Below are 19,926 nucleotides of genomic sequence, written 5' to 3' on the forward strand. Positions count from 1 at the left end.
ACCCTGCTCCCAGTGCCACCCGCACTGGTTTAAAGGTAACTTAGATATTGGGTTTCACTATGTAAAGTGCTTTGAGTCACTAGAGAAAAAGCGCTATATAAATATAATTCACAATATTTTGTTACCGGTACCAAAATGTATTTTGAAACTTTTCGATACCATTCGATAATTTTCTAAATAAAGGGGGAAAAAATGGCATTATTGGCTTTATTTTAACAAAAAATCTTAGGGTACATGAAACATATGTTTATTATTGTCATTTAGTCCTTAAATAAAATAGTGAACATACTAGACAACTTGTCTTTTAGTAGTAAGTAAACAAACAAAGACTCCTAATTAGTCTGCTGACGTACGCAGTAACATATTGTGTCATTTATACACCTATTATTTTGTCAACATTATTAAGGACAAGCTGTAAAAATGTATTATTAATCTACTTGTTCATTTACTGTTAATATCTGCTTATTTTCTGTTTTAACATATTCTATCTACACTTCTGTTCAAATGTAATAATCACTTATTCTTCTCTTCTTTGGATACTTTACATTAGTTTTGGATGATACCACACATTTAGGTATCGATTCGATACCAAGTAGTTACAGGATCATACATTGGTCATATTCAGAGTCCTCATGTGTCCAGGGACGTATTTACTGAGTTTATAAACATAATATGAATTTTTTAAAGAGGAAAAAAGATTTTGTGACGATAAAACATCGATATAATCATAGTAGTATCGACTAGATACTCTCTTGTACTTGGTAACATTACAGTGGATGTCAGGTGTAGATCCACCCATGGCATTTGTGACGCCGGTGAGCTATTGTATCCTCCTACGGTGTGTAGTGAAGCATGTTTAGCTATTCCTCGTCATGCAGTGATAATGATACTGGTAAGAAAACTACTTTATTTGTCACCATGAAGACGGAGATTAGTGATTTAGAAGTAGCTAAAACACTGCTGACTGTTGATGAATGTTAGCTTCTAGCTAGCTAGCCATGTCTTAAAGCACCTCTTCCTGAGGGCGTTTCAGTGTTACAACTTCACCTTTATCTTTACTTTTTAAGCCAAAATGCGTCCGTTCTCCCTTTTCTGTCTACAAACTGTGTGTGCTTGTAAGTACTCAGTGTGTGCGCGCTGCCGAACATGCTCCTCTGCTCGTAAAACCAGCAATGTCACGACGTGACGACGCGCCAAACGGAGTACAGTACCGTTTTTTTGATTAATTAGAACCGCGATACTTTACTAGTACTGTACAACCTTACCTGTAACAGAGGCCAGCCAGTGTGGCTTTTAGCTCGGTGGTCAGCACGCTTGCCTCTCATGGTGGCGACCAGGGTTCAAACCCCATGCGGGGTGGGGTAAAGAATCCACCTGGATTACATACTTTAGTATCATTTGTAATCAGTTGTTTACGTAGTGTTGTCCAGTTAAAAGCTACCATTGTATTGAAATTAAATGTGTAATGCAGAAGTAGTACAACACAATATATATATATATTGTTCATCCAATCACACACATTTGGGAGCCAAATATGTCATAAAATGTACTAAATCTATTTCAGGCAGCATGGGACAAAGTTATGTTCAAGTTTTACTTTTGGATCTGAAAATGACATAATTGTAGTGCATTAAAGGAACCTTCATTAAAGAGGCGTTAGTAGTTTTGAAAGACAGCGGAGGCTTAACCCCCACTAGTTCTATAATGATAGTTATTATGATAATGATCTATTATTATGATTATTATTATCCACTAATGAGAATTCTGCATCACCGCGACCGCCGAAAGGGACAAGTGGTAGAAAAAGGATGTATGGATGTATAATTCTGCATGAATATACCTGGCACTATGGAGTAAAGGGGCACTTGACGGATGTATAATTATATTTAAGTGAATAATGACACGTCGTATGATTAATGAAACTCACATTCTGGAGTTACGTTAGCGCAGGGGTCACCAACCTTTTTGAAAGCAAGAGCTACTTCTTGGGTAGTGATTAATGCGAAGGGCTACCAGTTTGATACACACTTAAATAAATTGCCAGAAATAGCCAATTTGCTCAATTTACCTTTAACTCTATGTTATTATTAATAATTAACGATATTTACACTTAATTGAACGGTTTAAAAGAGGAGAAAACACGAAAAAAATGACAATTAAATTTTGAAACATAGTTTATCTTCAATTTTGACTCTTTAAAATTCAAAATTCAACCGAAAAAAAAGAAGAGAAAAACTAGCTAATTCGAATCCTTTTGAAAAAATTTAAAAAAGAATTTATGGAACATCATTTGTAATTTTTCCTGATAAAGATTAATTTTACAATTTTGATGACATGTTTTAAATAGGTTAAAATCCAATCTGCACTTTGTTAGAATATATAACAAATTGGACCAAGCTATATTTCTAACAAAGACAAATCATTATTTCTTCTAGATTTTCCAGAACAAAAATTTTAAAAGAAATTCAAAAGACTTTGAAATAAGATTTAAATTCGATTCTGCAGATTTTCTAGATTTGCCAGAATAATTTTTTTGAATTTTAATCGTAATAAGTTTGAAGAAATATTTCTCAAATATTCTTCGTCGAAAAAACAGAAGCTAAAATGAAGAATTAAATTAAAATGTATTGATTATTCTTTAAAATAAAAAAAATAAATTTGCTTGAACATTGATTTAAATTGTCAGGAAAGAAGAGGAAGGAATTTAAAAGGTAAAAAGGTATATGTGTTTAAAAATCCTAAAATCATTTTTAAGGTTGTATTTTTTCTCTAAAATTGTCTTTCTGAAAGTTATAAGAAGCAAAGTAAAAAAAAAATGAATGAATTTATTTAAACAAGTGAAGACCAAGTATTTAAAATATTTTCTTGGATTTTCAAATTCTATTTGAGTTTTGTCTCTCTTAGAAGTAAAAATGTCGGGCAAAGCGAGACCAGCTTGCTAGTAAATAAATACAATTTAAAAAATAGAGGCAGCTCACTGGTAAGTGCTGCTATTTGAGCTATTTTTAGAACAGGCCAGCGGGCTACTCATCTGGTCCTTACGGGCTACCTGGTGCCCGCGGGCACCGCGTTGGTGACCCCTGCGTTAGTGTTTCGGGCTACACAAAGCGTTTATATACAGCTTGTCCCCATTAGGGTCACGGTTGTGCCAAAGTCTAAACACAAACACGAATACCAACATTAAACAAGCTCAGGTGCAACACAACAAGTCAATGCATTTAAATTGTATTTCTCTGTGCGACATAAATCAAACTTGCACGATAACGTTACCCTAAACCCAACGTTGTGCTTTGTTCTACAAACCCCGTTTCCATATGAGTTGGGAATGGTGTTAGATGTAAATATAAACGGAATACAATGATTTGCAAATCCTTTTCAACCCATATTCAGTTGAATATGCTACAAAGACAACATATTTGATGTTCAAACTTATAAACTTTTTTTTTTTGTGCAAATAATCATTAACTTTAGAATTTGATGCCAGCAACACGTGACAAAGAAGTTGGGAAAGGTGGCAATAAATACTGATAAAGTTGAGGAATGCTCATCAAACACTTATTTGGAACATCCCACAGGTGAGCAGGCAAATTGGGAACAGGTGGGTGCCATGATTGGGTATAAAAGTAGATTCCATGAAATGCTCAGTCATTCACAAACAAGGACGGGGCGAGGGTCACCACTTTGTCAACAAATGCGTGAGCAAATTGTTGAACAGTTTAAGAAAAACATTTCTCAACCAGCCATTGCAAGGAATTTAGGGATTTCACCTTCTACGCTCCGTAATATCATCAAAGGCTTCAGAGAATGTGGAGAAATCACTGCACGTACGCAGCTAAACCCGTGACCTTCCATCCCTCAGGCTGTACTGCATCAACAAGCCACATCAGTGTGTAAAGGATATCACCACATGGGCTGAGGAACACCTCAGAAACCCACTGTCAGTAACTACAGTTGGTCGCTACATCTGTAAGTGCAAGTTAAAACTCTCCTATGCAAGGCGAAAACCGTTTATCAACAACACCCAGGAATGCCGTCGGCTTCGCTGGGCCCGAGCTCATCTAAGATGGACTGATGCAAAGTGGAAAAGTGTTCTGTGGTCTGACGAGTCCACATTTCAAATTGTTTTCGGAAACTGTGGACGTTGTGTGCTCCAGGAACAAAGAGGAAAAGAACCATCCGGATTGTTCTAGGCGCAAAGTGTAAAAGGCAGCATGTGTGATGGTATGGGGGTGTATTAGTGGCCAAGACATGGGTAACTTACACATCTGCGAAGGCACCATTAATGCTGAAAGGTACATACAGCTTTTGGAGCAACATATGTTGCCATCCAAGCAACGTTATCATGGACGCCCCTGCTTATTTCAGCAAGACAATGCCAAGCCACGTGTTACATCAACGTGGCTTCATAGTAAAAGAGTGCGGGTACTAGACTGGCCTGCCTGTAGTCCAGACCTGTCTCCCGTTGAAAATGTGTGGCGCTTTACGAACCCTAAAATAGCACAACGGAGACCCCCGGACTGTTGAACAACTTAAAGGCCTACTAAAATGATTTTTTTTTATTTAAACAGGAATAGCAGAACCATTCTATGTGTCATACTTGATCATTTCGTGATATTGCCATATTTTTGCTGAAAGGATTTAGTAGAGAAAATTGACGATAAAGTTTGCAACTTTTGCTCGCTGATAAAAAAAAGCCTTGCCTGTACCGGAAGTAGCGTGACGTCACAGGAGCTAGTATTCCTCACAATTCCCCGTTGTTTATAATGGAGCGAGAGAGATTCGGAGCGACAAAGCGACGATTACCCCATTAATTTGAGCGAGGATGAAAGATTCGTAGATGAGGAACGTGAGAGTGAAGGACTAGAGAGGCAGTGATGGACGTATCTTTTTTCGCTCTGACCGTAACTTAGGTAGAAGCTGGCTCATTGGATTCCACACTCTCTCCTTTTTCTATTGTGGATCACGGATTTGTATTTCAAACCACCTGGGATACTATATCCTCTTGAAAATGAGAGTCGAGAACGCGAAATGGGCATTCACAGTGACTTTTATCCCCACGACAATACATCGGTGACACACTTAGCTACTGAGCTAACGTGCTAGCATCGTTCTCAAATGCAGACAGAAACAAAATAAATAAACCCCTGACTGGAAGGATAGACAGAAGATCAACAATACTATTAAACCATGTACATGTAACTACACGGTTAAAAATTCTCAGCCTGGTAAGGCTTAACAATGCTGTTGCTAACGACGCTAAGGCTAATTTAGCAACTTAGCAACCGGACCTCACAGAACTATGATAAAAACATTAGCGCTCCACCTACGCCAGCCAGCCCTCATCTGCTCATCAACAGCCGTGCTCACCTGCGTTCCAGCGATCGACGGCGCGACGAAGGACTTCATCCGTGGGTTTGGCGGCAAGCATCGGCTAGGCGTAGTAAGTAGTCCTTGTTGTGTTGCTGTAAGTATTGTACTTAGCCGCTAATACACCGATCGATCCCACCTACAACGTTCTTCTTTGCAGCCTCCATTGTTCATTAAACAAATTGCAAAAGATTCACCAACACAGATGTCCAGAATACTGTGGAATTTTGTCGAAGAAAACAAGAGGTTTTTGTATCGGTTCGATGGGGTCCAACCACTTCCGTGGATTTTGTGACGTCACGCGCATAAATCATATCCAAAGGAGTTTTTCAACCGGAAGTGTGGCGGGAATTTTAAAATGTCACTTTATAAGTTAACCCGGCCGTATTGGCATGTGTTGCAATGTTAAGATTTCATCATTGATATATAAACTATCAGACTGCGTGGTCGCTAGTAGTGGCTTTCAGTAGGTCTTTAAGCTGTACATCAAGCAAGAATGGGAAAGAATTCCACCTGAGAAGCTTCAAAAATGTGTCTCCTCAGTTCCCCAACCTTTACTGAGTGTTGTTAAAACAGGGGTGGGCAATTAATTTTTACCGGGGGCCGCATGAGCAACCCGAGCACTGCTGGAGGGCCACATCCACAATATTTCAATTAAATTTTGCTCAATATTATTTTTGATATATACCGTAAGATAAATAATAATAATAATAATAATTAATAATAATAGTAATACTTCAACATAGTGTGTGTAACAGCATTCCATGACTAATATAAATAAATTAACATTAATAATAAATGACAGTAAAATAAGCACACGTATGACTGAGGAGTCATAGTGTAACTTTGTGTGGTGTTTGAGTTGTCCGACTTTTTGTGTGGCCATAAACGCACCAGTGGTTTAGTGCTATGCGTGTTGGTGACAGATGACAAGTTGGTTTTGGCCTGGTTTGTACGGCAGAAAATGACTAGTTTTTCCAGATAGAAGTGTTTTATTCATGTTTTTGGTGTGGTTATGGCCGAATATAAACAGTTTTGCTCAATAAAGTGATGGATATAATTCCTGGCCTCGAAGCATCTCGATAGACGTTACAATAATTGAACGGTGTTCAATTGAACGGTGTTGACGAACACCATTAGGGCCGCTTGTTGTCACTGTCACTCAAAGTTGCATTGCAAAATTACACAGAATAAATATGTTTATTTTGTTTAGAATTCAGATGGGATTTGATTTGGTGCGTGGCATATATTTGCTGCGCGCAGCGGACGCTTGAGCAGTGCGCAATTGCGCAGGCGCGCACCTTAGAGGGAACGTTGCTTGGCAGTCCATGTCTTGTTGGAAACACGCCATTCCTCATCAACTTTTCTCTTTTTAGCGTTTCGGGTGTAAAGCGTGCATCACTTGTCGCTGCATGTGCACCTTCACTCGCAGGTTACACACGGACACACGCCCATAAATAATACTTTTCAAAATAAAAGCAGCACAGTTGTATTGCGCGCACGACATAGATGTTTTTTCAACTTTATTTTGTAATTTGCGATTGCAGCTGTTCACATTCGCTCACAATCACGCACACGCATACGTCCACACGGAAGTAATACAAATAACGATTTTCAAAACAAAAGCAGCACCGTTGTATTGCACACTCGACATAGATACTTTTTTAAATTTATTTTGTAATTTATAATTGGCCTCACGCGGGCTGGACAGGGACGCACAAAGGGCCGGATGTGGCCCGCGGGCCGCAGAATGCCTAGGTCTGTGTTAAAAGGAAAGGCCATGTAACACAGTGGTGAACATGCCCTTTCCCAACTACTTTGGCACGTGTTGCAGCCGTGAAATTCTACGTTAATGATTATTTGCAAAAAAATAAATAAAGTTTATGAGTTTGAACATCAAATATGTTGTCTTTGTAGCATATTCAATTGAATATGGCTTGAAAAGGATTTGCAAATCATTGTATTCCGTTTATATTCACATCTAACACAATTTCCCAACTCACATGGAAACGGGGTTTGTAAATGGATTCCAAATGCCAATCACTCACTACTGCCAGGTTGTTACTGTAATAAGTGTATTGATATTGGTCAAACACTAATAACCTTTATGATGGGATCACTTAAGTTCAATTGTAAAAGCCCTACAATACTCCAGTGCTTTTATGTGATGTGAAATAATAACGATTCGGACCGCCGCCTCATCTCGTTCCGCTCTAATTAAGAGAGGAATATTCGTGGCTAATCACTTTAGTTGGCCTCGCTGATGCAGTAAATTTGCCAGCTATATTTAGCGACGTGGCGAGCCGTGAGCGAGGTCACTTAGTCGCGGGGGGATCGCTGACACCACCAGCAGAGAGGCTCTGGACACGGCGGACTTAGTCACCGAGCAAAACTGACTAACGCCACATTAAATATTGACGCACGAATGTGGCGACTAAAATAGAGCACTTGGGTGGGGAAAAAAAAAAAAAATGGAGAAATATGGTTTCTTTTTTTTCCCTGTAATGTGCTTAAAGATAAATGCTCTCAACACTTAACTTAATCATTCACATGGCATGAATATTTCAAAATGCAACATAGCATGTTTCTGCTGAAACATTCATTGTACTTGGCAATTTTACTGCTTTTAGCTTTGGATGCATATATTATCCATCTTTTAAAACACCCCTGATTGGTGGTGTTTAAGATGTAAATAATAAAATGCATTCGCCGTTTGTTTCCAATGGGAAAATATGAAGAAATTGGAATAACATGAAAAGATTGCGAGTTACATTGTTAGTCTTGTTTGAGTAAACGTGGTGTTGACGCACAATCTGTGTTGACGTTGTTTAAAAGGGGGTGGGGGTGGGGCACGTACCCACAATGCAGTGGGGTGTGAGCTACTGGACGACGCCAGGCTGCTGTGCAGAAGGTCCTATGAAGCAGAAAGATGCTGCGTGTTCCTGCAGAGTAGCTCTCCAGCTTAAGAGCACCCGGAGTGGCGGCAGCTCCGGTCCAATAGGCCAAGCTCGCTAAACTGATGACATTCAAGCTACCGTATTTTTCCGACTATAAGGCGCACTTAAAATCCTTTCATTTTCTCAAAAATCAACGGTGCGTCTAAAGTACGGCATCATTCTGGTTGTGCTTACCGACCTCGAAGCAACTTTATTTGGTACATGGTGTAATGATAAGTGTGACCAGTAGATGGCAGTCACACAAAAGAGATATGTGTAAACTACAAAATGACGCCAGTGTCTATATATATATATAATATATATATACATATATATATATACATATATATATATATATAATATATATATATCTTTTTTCCTGACCTAACCTATATATATATATATATATATATATAATATATATATATATATATATATATATATATATATATATATATATATATATATATATATATATATATATATATATATATATATATATATATATATATATATATATATATATATATATAGGTTAGGTCAGGAAAAAAGACGGATGCTATTTCATCCCTACAAGCCTGTTTTTGTTGTTTTTTTCTCACTCTTAATGATATATATATTGGTTAGGTCAGGAAAAAACACGGATTCAATTTCCTCCCTACAAGCCTGTTTTGCAGGTTTCCCTGCTCTTCAGGGGATTTTATTGAAGCGGCCCCTCAAGAAACCTGCAAAACAGGCTTGTAGGGATGAAATAGCCCCTGTGCTTTTTCCTGACCGAACAAATATATATATATATATATATATATATATATATATATATATATATATATATATATATATATATATATATATATATATATATATATATATATATATATATATATAACTCATGGAAACACAAAGTTTTGTGATAACTTAGATACAATTATTCTGACAATTATACCTAGAAATGTGGTTTCATTTACTCTTTCAATGTCTATTTGTATTTGTGTTTGACTTTCCCTTCTACTGTTACCAAATAGCATTCTTTTAGTTTTACTGAGGTTTAAGGATAGTCGGTTTTTGTCAAACCATCTTTTTAATTTGTTCATTTCTTCTGTTATTTGTATTCGTCCACGAATACGATGTTTGGAGTGGATTTTACGGGGCTCACTGTGACATTCGCGACACAAACTCATAACGTAGATCAGGGGTCACCAACGCGGTGACCCCTGCTTGGCACTCAGCATCAAGGGGTTGGAATTGGGGGTTAAATCACCAAAAATTATTCCTGGGCGTGGCCACCGCTGCCGCTCACTGCTCCTCTCACCTCCCAGGGTGTGGAACAAGGGGATGGGTCAAATGCGGAGGACAAATTTCACCACACCTAGTGTGTGTGTGTGACAATCATTGGTACTTGAACTTTAACTTTAGAGCTCGATACACTGCAAAAAGTGAAATCTAAGTAAGATGAAATATGTCAAATAAGGGTGATATTTGCTTCTTTTCTGTATGGTAAGAGAATTCTTCTCTCCAAGCAGATTTTATGTTAGAGTGTTTTACTTCTTTTTTTCTTCTCTTCCTACACAAAGTCTCACGTCCCCTTTCAGGACCGGGAAAGAATGGGAAAAAACACTTCTCCACAAATACCATATTGTATGGTATTATCATATTGTGTCTTCGTTTTTGGGTGGAAGTTTGAAAAAATGTGTTTAAGGATTGGTTTGTTTATGAAGCTTGATGTGGTTTCTGTTATTTTAGGAGAGTTCGTTGACAGTCATGATTTAGTCCATTTAATTATAGTACTCGGTAAAATATTCATTTTTAAGGCCAAAAACAGATATTCACTTAGAATTACTTTTTTAAAAACATTGATTCAGTATTTTTTAACTTTAGAAAGTTATATGGTTGAAACCGATAATGACGCCAAAAAACATTTAAAAAAAAGATGGGAAGTCCTCAAATGCTTATTTTGAAAATGTAATTTTGTTTACAGATTATATGCAATCTGTAGTTGTGTTCCCTAATTTTCAGTGTACATAAATTAAGGTGTGTGTTCCTGAACCCGACCTGGACATAATCTGGACTTGACCTGGTTTTAAGAACCCTTCAAACAATCTAATTTCATTGACAACCTGGTCTGGTGAAGATAGGGTCCTTTTAAAAAAAATTAAATTAAATTAAAGCTGCAAGCAGCGATGGACGGGAGCGACTTTGAGGGCTCATAAAATCCAAACCGGAGCAGTAATTAAAACTCGTTCATCAACTTTTAATCAGAAGGGTTCAATCTCTCTCCTGTGCTAATTTGAAGCCGACACAACAAACGCGCTCAGAGGAAATAATGTTTGAAAAAAGGTGACTGTTTTTACACAACTTTTGTTTTGAAGGGGGAATTGCAAACTTCCTGTTGATTTTTGCTGGGGGTTGTCAGTGTATGAAATCTAGGTCTAAGTGAGACCTACATAGAAGTTTTCGTTTCATGTCTCTACGACATTCCTACTGGGAGTTAGAGGCAGTTGTGTCTGTGTTTTCTTTCTAGGGGGCGCTAGAGCGCAATTTTGAGTTTTGGGGTTTGGTTTTTTGATTAGATCGCAATTTTAGCCAGTCCTGATGTGTGTGTCCAATTTGGTGAGTTTTGAAGCATGTTAAGGGGGTCAAATTACAGCTCAAAGAGGCGGCGGTATAATAATAAAACGCTAGAAATACAATAGGGTCCTCTGTCCCAAAGGGACTTGGTCCCTAATTAAAGCTGCAAGCAGCGATGGACGGGACCGACTTTGAGGGCTCATAAAATCCAAACCGGAGCAGTAATTAAAAGTCTTTCATCAACTTTTAATCAGAAGGGTTCAATCTCTCTCCTGTGCTAATTTGAAGCCGACACCACAAACGCGCTCAGAGGAGATAATGTTTGAAAAAAGGTGACTGTCTTTACACAACTTTTGTTTTGAAGGGGGAATTGCAAACTTCCTGTTGATTTTTGCTGGGGGTTGTCAGTGTATGAAATCTAGGTCTAAGTGAGACCTACATAGAGGTTTTTGTTTCATGTCTCTACGACATTCCTACTGGGAGTTAGAGGCAGTTTTGTCTTTGTTTTCTTTCTAGGGGGCGCTGAAGCGCAATTTTGAGTTTTGGGGTTTGGTTTTCTGATTAGATCGCAATTTTTGCCAGTCTTGATGTGTGTGTCCAATTTGGTGAGTTTTGAAGCATGTTAAGGGGGTCAAATTACAGCTCAAAGAGGCGGCGGTATAATAATAAAACGCTAGAAATACAATAGGGTCCTCTGTCCCAAAGGGACTTGGTCCCTAATTAAAGCTGCAAGCAGCGATGGACGGGACCGACTTTGAGGGCTCATAAAATCCAAACCGGAGCAGTAATTAAAACTCGTTCATCAACTTTTAATCAGAAGGGTTCAATCTCTCTCCTGTGCTAATTTGAAGCCGACACAACAAACGTGCTCAGAGGAGATAATGTTTGAAAAAAGGTGACTGTTTTTACACAACCTTTGTTTTGAAGGGGGAATTGCAAACTTCCTGTTGATTTTTTCTGGGGGTTGTCAGTGTATGAAATCTAGGTCTAAGTGAGACCTACATAGAGGTTTTTGTTTCATGTCTCTACGACATTCCTACTGGGAGTTATAGGCAGTTTTGTCTGTGTTTTCTTTCTAGGGGGCGCTGGAGCGCAATTTTGAGCTTTGGGGTTTGGTTTTTTGATTAGATCGCAATTTTTGCCAGTCCTGATGTGTGTGTCCAATTTGGTGAGTTTTGAAGCATGTTAAGGGGGTCAAATTACAGCTCAACGAGGCGGCGGTATAATAATAAAACGCTAGAAATACAATACAACTGGGACAGCACACTTTAGTAAAAAAACCAAACCCCAAAAATCAAAATTGCGCTCTAGCGCCCCCAGGAAAAAAACAAAAACAAACTGCCTGTAACTCCCACTAGGAAGGTCATAGAGACATGAAACCTGTATGTAGGTCTCACTTAGACCTACAATTCATAATTTCACATCCTCGGGCAAAAACCTACAGGAAGTTGGCAATTTCCCCTTCAACACAAAAAATGACTAAAAACACTAATTTTTGACTCTTTGAGCAGTAATTTTACCCCCTTAAAATACTTCAAAACCCCCCATAACTTTTTACACACATTGGGACTGGTGCAAATTGCGATCTAAAAAAAACCGAACCCCAAAACTAAAAATTGCGCTCTAGCGCAATTTTTGAATAAAACAGAGACAAAACTGCTCCTCAGAGGAAAACTCCGACAAAACTGCTTGTAACTTCCGGTAGGAACGTCTTAGAGACATGAAACAAAAGCCTCTACGTAGGTCTCACTTAGACCTACATTTCATAGATTGACATCCTTCAGCAAAAATCAACAGAACGTTTGCAATCCCTCCTTCAAAACTAACTTTTTGTTAAAACCGGTCACCTAACATCAAACATTATCTCCTCTGAGCGCGTTTGTCTTTTCGGCTTCAAAATACTACAGGAGAGAGATTGAACCCTTCTGATTAAAAGTTGACGGAAGCGTTTTAATAAGTGCTACGGTTTTGATTTTACGAGCCTTCAAAGAAAAGAACCACTGTGCCGCAGCACCTAGGAAAAAAACACAGACATAACTTCCTCTAACTCCCAGTACGAATATCGTAGAGACATGCAACAAAAACCTCTATGTAGGTCTGACTTAGAGCTACATTTCATACACTGACATCCTTCAGCAAAAATCAACAGGAAGTTGGCAATCACCCCTTCAAAACAAAAGTTTCATAAAAACACTAATTTTTGCCTCTTTGCGCTGTAATTTGACCCCCTTAAAATACTTCAAAACTCACCAAACTTTTTACACACATCAGGACTGGCGGAAATTGCGATCTAATTAGGACCTGCCAAAATGCGGACCGGACCAACGCTGCTTGCAGCTTTAATTGTAAGTGTATCTTGTGTTTTTTATGTTGATTTAATAAAAAAAATAAATACAAATAAAAATACCATATTGTAAATAAACATTTTTTTACCTTGTAACTATGTTTTTAACCATTTTTAATGAATTATCTATTTTTTAATGAATCAATAAATGAAATTAAAAATAATGAACTTTCATAACAATTGATCTAATGTACTTTATATTGCGCATGGATTATTATCCGGGTTGCACCCGTCATCAGTTTTCCCAAAAAGTGCTTATCCTCTATGAACCTTGATCTTCTCTTTCTTCAATGTAATCCAAGTAGTGCTGAAGTCAGCTTGAACCTACAGAGCCGTTCACTGGCATTCCAGGTCAAGGATGATCTCCTGTGTTTGCACTTCTCACTTTGTGCAAACTGCACCGACAACGGGGGTGCATAATATCACAGTGCCACGCTGCCAGCATTTTGCTGGCGTCGCTAAATTGTGCGAGTCGGGAAGACGACGGCAGACTGGAGATTGTCCTGCGCTTTTTGTCTGCCAGGTTGTTGACACAGAACAGCCGACTGTGGGTTTGATCTACCAAACCCCAAAACCAGTGAAGTTGGCACGTTTTGTAAATGGTAAATAAAAACAGAATACAATGATTTGCTAATCCTCTTCAACTTATATTCAATTGAAAAGACTGCAAAGACAAGATATTTCATGTTCAAGCTGAGAAACGTATTCTTGTTTTTGCAAATAATCATTCATTTAGAATTTAATGGCAAAAAGTTGTAACAGGGGCATTTTTACCACTGTGTTACATGGCCTTTCCTTTTAACAACACTCAGTAAACGTTTGGGAACTGAGGAGACACATTTTTGCATTCTTGCTTGATGTACAGCTTAAGTTGTCCGGGGTCTCCGTTGTCATATTTTACGCTTCATAATGCACTTTTACTACGAAGCCACGCTGTTCAAACACGTGCAGAATGCGGCTTGGCATTGTCTTGCTGAAATAAGCAGGGGCGTCCATGAAAACGTTGCTTGGATGGCAACGTATGTTGCTCCAAAACCTGTATGTACCTTTCAGCATTAATGGTGCCTTCACAGATGTGTAAGTTACCCAAGTACTCATAGTAGTATCGACTAGATACGCTATTGTACTTGGTATCATTACAGTGGATGTCAGGTGGAGATCCACCCATGGCGTTTGTTTACATTGTGACGCCGGTGAGCTATTGTGTCCTCCTACGGTGTGATATCGCCCTGTCTCTGATTTGTCTGCGTCAAGGTACTCGATGTTCGCCCTTGGCAGTCCGCAGGCCGGGTCTGGACACAAACACCGATACGAGACGACTCGCAATCCAAGATTGCAAGTTGTCCCTTTGCACGGATAGAAAAGTACAACTTCAGCGCAATTGATAATAACTATAGCAACGGCCTTCAAGCATAAGAGTTGTGTGATAACTTATACATAATTATTCAAACAATTTTGGTGTTGTTTACTTGAGTCGTATTGCGGTCTACACGTATCTCTTATGTGTGACTGCCATCGACTGGTCACACTTATCATTTCACCATGTACCAAATAAAATAGCTTCGAAGGTCGGTAAGCACAACCAGAATTATTCCGTACATTAGGTTATAAGGCGCTACTGTCAAGTTTTAGATAGATAGATAGATAGATAGATAGATAGATAGATAGATAGATAGATAGATAGATAGATAGATAGATAGATAGATAGATAGATAGATAGATGGATGGATGGATGGATGGATGGATGGATGGATGGATGGATGGATGGATGGATGGATGGATGGATGGATGGATGGATGGATGGATGGATGGATGGATGGATGGATGGATGGATAGATAGATAGATAGATAGATAGATAGATAGATAGATAGATAGATAGATAGATAGATAGATAGATAGATAGATAGATAGATAGATAGATAGATAGATAGATAGATAGATAGATAGATAGATAGATAGATAGATAGATAGATAGATAGATAGGTCTTTATTGTCATTTCACAAGTACAACGAAACTTTGTTTTCAGCTCAAACCCGTTCAAGATTAGACAAACAAACAGGAACGCTGATGGGTCGCCATAAGGCGCCCCGTAAAAGATGGGAAAAAGGTAAAATTCTGGGGAAAAAGATGAGTAAAAAAATACAATCTACACTGGGCTCCTAAGGGGGCCTAGTCTGGAGTGAGAAAAAACCTCCATGCAATGCACACATAAACACGTTACATTTAATTACGACAAACTCGCAACAGAGGGGTGGGGAGTTGGGGCCCTGGAGGTCGACCGCTGCTATGAAGAGCTGTCATGTGGGTGTGTGGGTGCCCAATTGTCTTGGGTGGGATGATGTAATGTTTTTTATAGACTGAGGCCGAGCTGCAAAAGTTCGACTCCAGCTGTCGTTGAGGAGGGAGGGAGGTCAAAAGCGTCCATCATTGAGGTGTGCTCGGGGTTGTTTTTCAGAACAGCCTGGTCCCGTTTCCACAGCGTCAAGGCCATTCGAGGGAGTCAAATCGTAGATTAGGATGTTTGTTTTCTGCGAGCAGACAAAACAATGACTTGTCTGTTGTGTTCGTCCATGCTGGGTGCTCTCAAATTCAATTCAATTTTCCTTTTCAGCAAGCTTCTCCATGATGTGATCCATCTTGCGATTCTTGAGAAAAAAAGGATTTTAAGTGCGCCTTATAGTCTGAAAAATACGGTAGTAGTTTTTTTACAATAGTTATTGTTCAGGAAGTGGCCAAATGTTGTGTTTGCAATAAATCAAAGTAGTTGAATTATAATGATGACTTAGTAAAAGTCTATTTATAATCATTGCTGCTTGTTGTTTACATGAATTTGTAGATTTTTTTTTTTTACTGAGCAGTCTTGATGTCTTTGCAAGCCTCACCGTTAAAGATCCCAATTTGAAGCACAAGTGGAGATTTGTTGGAATGCTTTGCTGCCCTCCATTTTCAACTGTTTATAATACTTCTCTGTGTCTGCATATTTTCTCTGTGCACATTACTCATCAGAATAAAAAAAGGAACTATGAAAACCTCAACCAACTGTCCTATGACAACAAGCGAGGACCTAAGGTATATTTGCATGGTCAATGCACGCCGCCCACCAACTCTCCAAACGTAGCAACTAGAAACCAGCCCCGACCGGTCACCAGCCGACCCAGAAATGCCCCCATCCCTCCTTCTTGGTAGCACGTGTTTTTTTTTAATTTTTTTTTTTTTTCTTTACTTTTTTAATTTGAGGAATCCCCCCTGTGGTTTACATGAAGAATGGTTTTGCTATGAAAACTCTTTTCATTTTTTTCAGCAAGGAAAAAAAAAAGAAAAAAAAAAAAAAAGAAAGAAAAGATCAGCGAGCAGCGCCCGCCCCGGCTTTTGTCATTTTCATTTTGTCGTTCAAAAAAAAGGAATGCATGTCCTCTGAACTGTCACTCACACACAAACAGAGTTTGCAAGCCTTTTTCTTTGGAGAACCGGCAGTGTGGGACCACCCCCCCCTCCCCCCGTCTCCCAGATGCTACTTCCTCCTGTTCTGTAGCACCTCCCTACTTTACAGAAGTTCTTTTTTTTTGTCAAAACGCCACTTCTCACCCCCCTTCACCCGTTTTTAGTTACTGGTTGCATTGACCTATTTCTTCCCCCCTACCTAACACATGCACGTCCTTTTTTTGAAGCCTTGATAACCCTCAGTTTGCATGCCAAACAAAGAAACAAAAAAAACCAAAAAAAAATCAAAAAATTTTGTACCTTTTTATAAATTCAGCCGGAATATCCCTCTGGATCGCTTTTTTTTTTTTTTTTTTTTTTTTTTTTTTACCCTACCGTTTTCAAACTATAATCGTCCAAGCTCGAACCAAGCAGGTAAAGAGGCATCATGGTGTCTGAGGGAGGGGAAGTAGCCGGCTTGACCTTTCTTGTGCCCCGATCACAGGCAGAGAAAGTCCTCCAGTTCAGCCAGGATACTAACTTAACGGCTCTGCTGCTGGAGGCCAAAGAACTGGAGGCTCGGGTCATCATCCTTTCCGCCAGGTGAGACTTTACCCAAAATGCAACATTCATTTCTCCCACACTGCAAAAACTGAAATCTAAGTAAGATTAAATATCTCAAATAAAGGTGATACTGGCTTATTTTCTGTCTGATAAGATCATTCTTCTCACTAAGCAGATTTTATGTTAGAGTGTTTTGGTCCTAAATGATGTCAGTAAGATATTACAGCTTGTTGCTGAGATTTGATGAGCTATATTGAGTAAAACATGCTTGAAACTACAATATCAACTGTTGCAAAGCTGTGTCATCAACACTCACAAGTATAAAACTACTTCTTTAAAGTAATCATTTCTTATTTCAAGCATGAAATAAAAAAAATCATGACTTTGACACAATTGTGTCTCATAATTAAAACAGATGACAGCCACATGGACTTTGCTGTTTTATTTTCAATGAAACAATAGAAAAGACGTACTCATATAGTAGTACAGTTGGCACGTACAGTAAACTGACAGTTAATATTTCAACTTTTAACATTTCTAACAATTTTGAACAGAAATAGTTCATGCACATTCAGATAAATTCTTCAAAATTACAATTAAAAAAAAATTTGGCCCGGGGCCAGGCTGTAAATATATATATATATATATATATATATATATATATATATATATATATATATATATATATATATATATATATATATATATATATATATATATATATATATATATATATATATATATATATTCCTTGCGCACTAATTGACTGAAAGAGCATGCACTTGGCGCGATGATGTCATGTTATCGATGGAAAAATGCATTTTTAGACAATAAGTTTGCTGGTTTCAAGAAATGTAATGCCGAGCGCATATCATTATGTCAAGATAATGGCACTAGCGTTTACTTCATTTAAGAATATTTTTCAACATATTGAGCAAAAATGTCTCTTTTTTTTTTTTTTCTACCAAGAAAAGTGCATTTGTTATTAGTGAGGATATACTTATTTTGAGGTATTTTTGGGGTTCATTGAGGTTAGCTAATTTTACTTGTTTTGGAAAGTCTTGACAAGCCAAATTTTTCTTGTTCTATTGGCAGATAATTTTGCTTAGTTCTAGTATTTTTGTATTTTTTTCCTTGTTTCTGAACACTGACTTTTTGCAGTGCACACAGCGGCATTTAGACCAGGCCTGGGCAATTGTTTTGACTCCGGGGCCAAATTTAGAGAAAAAAAATGTGTCTGGGGGCCAGCATATCTATTTTTAGTAATACTAATACAAAAAAAATCACAATAATGTCTGATTGAATGCTAAAAAACGTTATGACAGACCGCCTTAAAAAACAGAATGGAATTTTTAATTTTTTTTACTGAATGAGACTCCCAGAATGTACATGGAAATAAAGAATGTGGGATTTACAATATTAACTATGAAGGATAAAACACTGAATATTGACAACATATGAACGTCACACCCACTCTCCATCCACATATTTTACAATCAAAGCGAAACGCAACAAAAATGCAACAAACACAGTGAAATATTAAAGAAAAGGGTAAAGACAAAAATCACCTATAATCTGATATATATTGGATTAGTTTAGGCCAGGGGTCACCAACGCGGTGCCCGCGGGCACCAGGTAGCCCGTAAGGACCAGATGAGTAGCCCGCTGGCCTGTTCTAAAAATAGCTCAAATAGCAGCACTTACCAGTGAGCTGCCTCTATTTTTTAAATTTTATTTATTTACTAGCAAGCTGGTCTCACGCCCGACATTTTTACTTCTAAGAGAGACAAAACTCAAATAGAATTTGAAAATCCAAGAAAATATTTTAAAGACTTGGTCTTCACTTGTTTAAATAAATTCATTAATTTTTTTTACTTTGCTTCTTATAACTTTCGGAAAGACAATTTTAGAGAAAAAATACAACCTTAAATATGATTTTAGGATTTTTAAACACATATACCTTTTTACCTTTTAAATTTCTTCCTCTTCTTTCCTGACAATTTAAATCAATGTTCAGGTAAATGTATTGTTTTTATTGTAAAGAATAATAAATACATTTTAATTTAATTCTTCATTTTAGCTTGTTTTTTCGACGAAGAATATTTGTGAAATATTTCTTCAAACTTATTATGATTAAAATTCCAAAAAAATATTCTGGCAAATCTAGAAAATCTGTAGAATCACATTTAAATCTTATTTCAAAGTCTTTTGAATTTCTTTTAACATTTTTGTTCTGGAAAATCTAGAAGAAATAATGATTTTTTTTTTGTTAGAAATATAGCTTGGTCCAATTTGTTATATATTCTAAAAAAGTGTAGATTGGATTTTAACCTATTTAAAACATGTAATCAAAATTCTAAAATTAATATTAATCAGGAAAAATTACTAATGATGTTCCATAAAAAAAATTTTGAATTTAAAAAAAAAAAGATTCGAATTAGCTAGTTTTTCTCTTCTTCTTTTTCGGTTGAATTTTGAATTTTAAAGAGTCGAAATTGAAGATAAACTATGTTTAAAAATTAATTGTCATTTTTTTCGTGTTTTCTCCTCTTTTAAACCATTCAATTAAGTGTAAATATCATTAATTATTAATAAAAACATAGAGTTAAAGGTAAATTGAGCAAATTGGCTATTTCTGGCAATTTATCTAAGTGTGTATCAAACTGGTATCCCTTCGCATTAATCACTACCCAAGAAGTAGCTCTTGCTTTCAAAAAGGTTGGTGACC

General features: G+C 37.5%; 1 protein-coding gene across 1 annotated transcript in view; it reads left to right on the plus strand.

Moving 5' to 3' along the window:
• Nucleotides 1-19,926, plus strand: part of grin1a (glutamate receptor, ionotropic, N-methyl D-aspartate 1a) — a 114,105-nt gene that overhangs the window by 34,981 nt on the left and 59,198 nt on the right. Inside the window, 1 exon segment of the mRNA XM_062031695.1 lies at nucleotides 17,140-17,237. Coding sequence (XP_061887679.1) covers nucleotides 17,140-17,237 — 98 coding nt within the window.

Source organism: Entelurus aequoreus, linkage group LG21, assembly GCF_033978785.1.
Source record: "Entelurus aequoreus isolate RoL-2023_Sb linkage group LG21, RoL_Eaeq_v1.1, whole genome shotgun sequence".
Classification (NCBI taxonomy): domain Eukaryota; kingdom Metazoa; phylum Chordata; class Actinopteri; order Syngnathiformes; family Syngnathidae; genus Entelurus; species Entelurus aequoreus.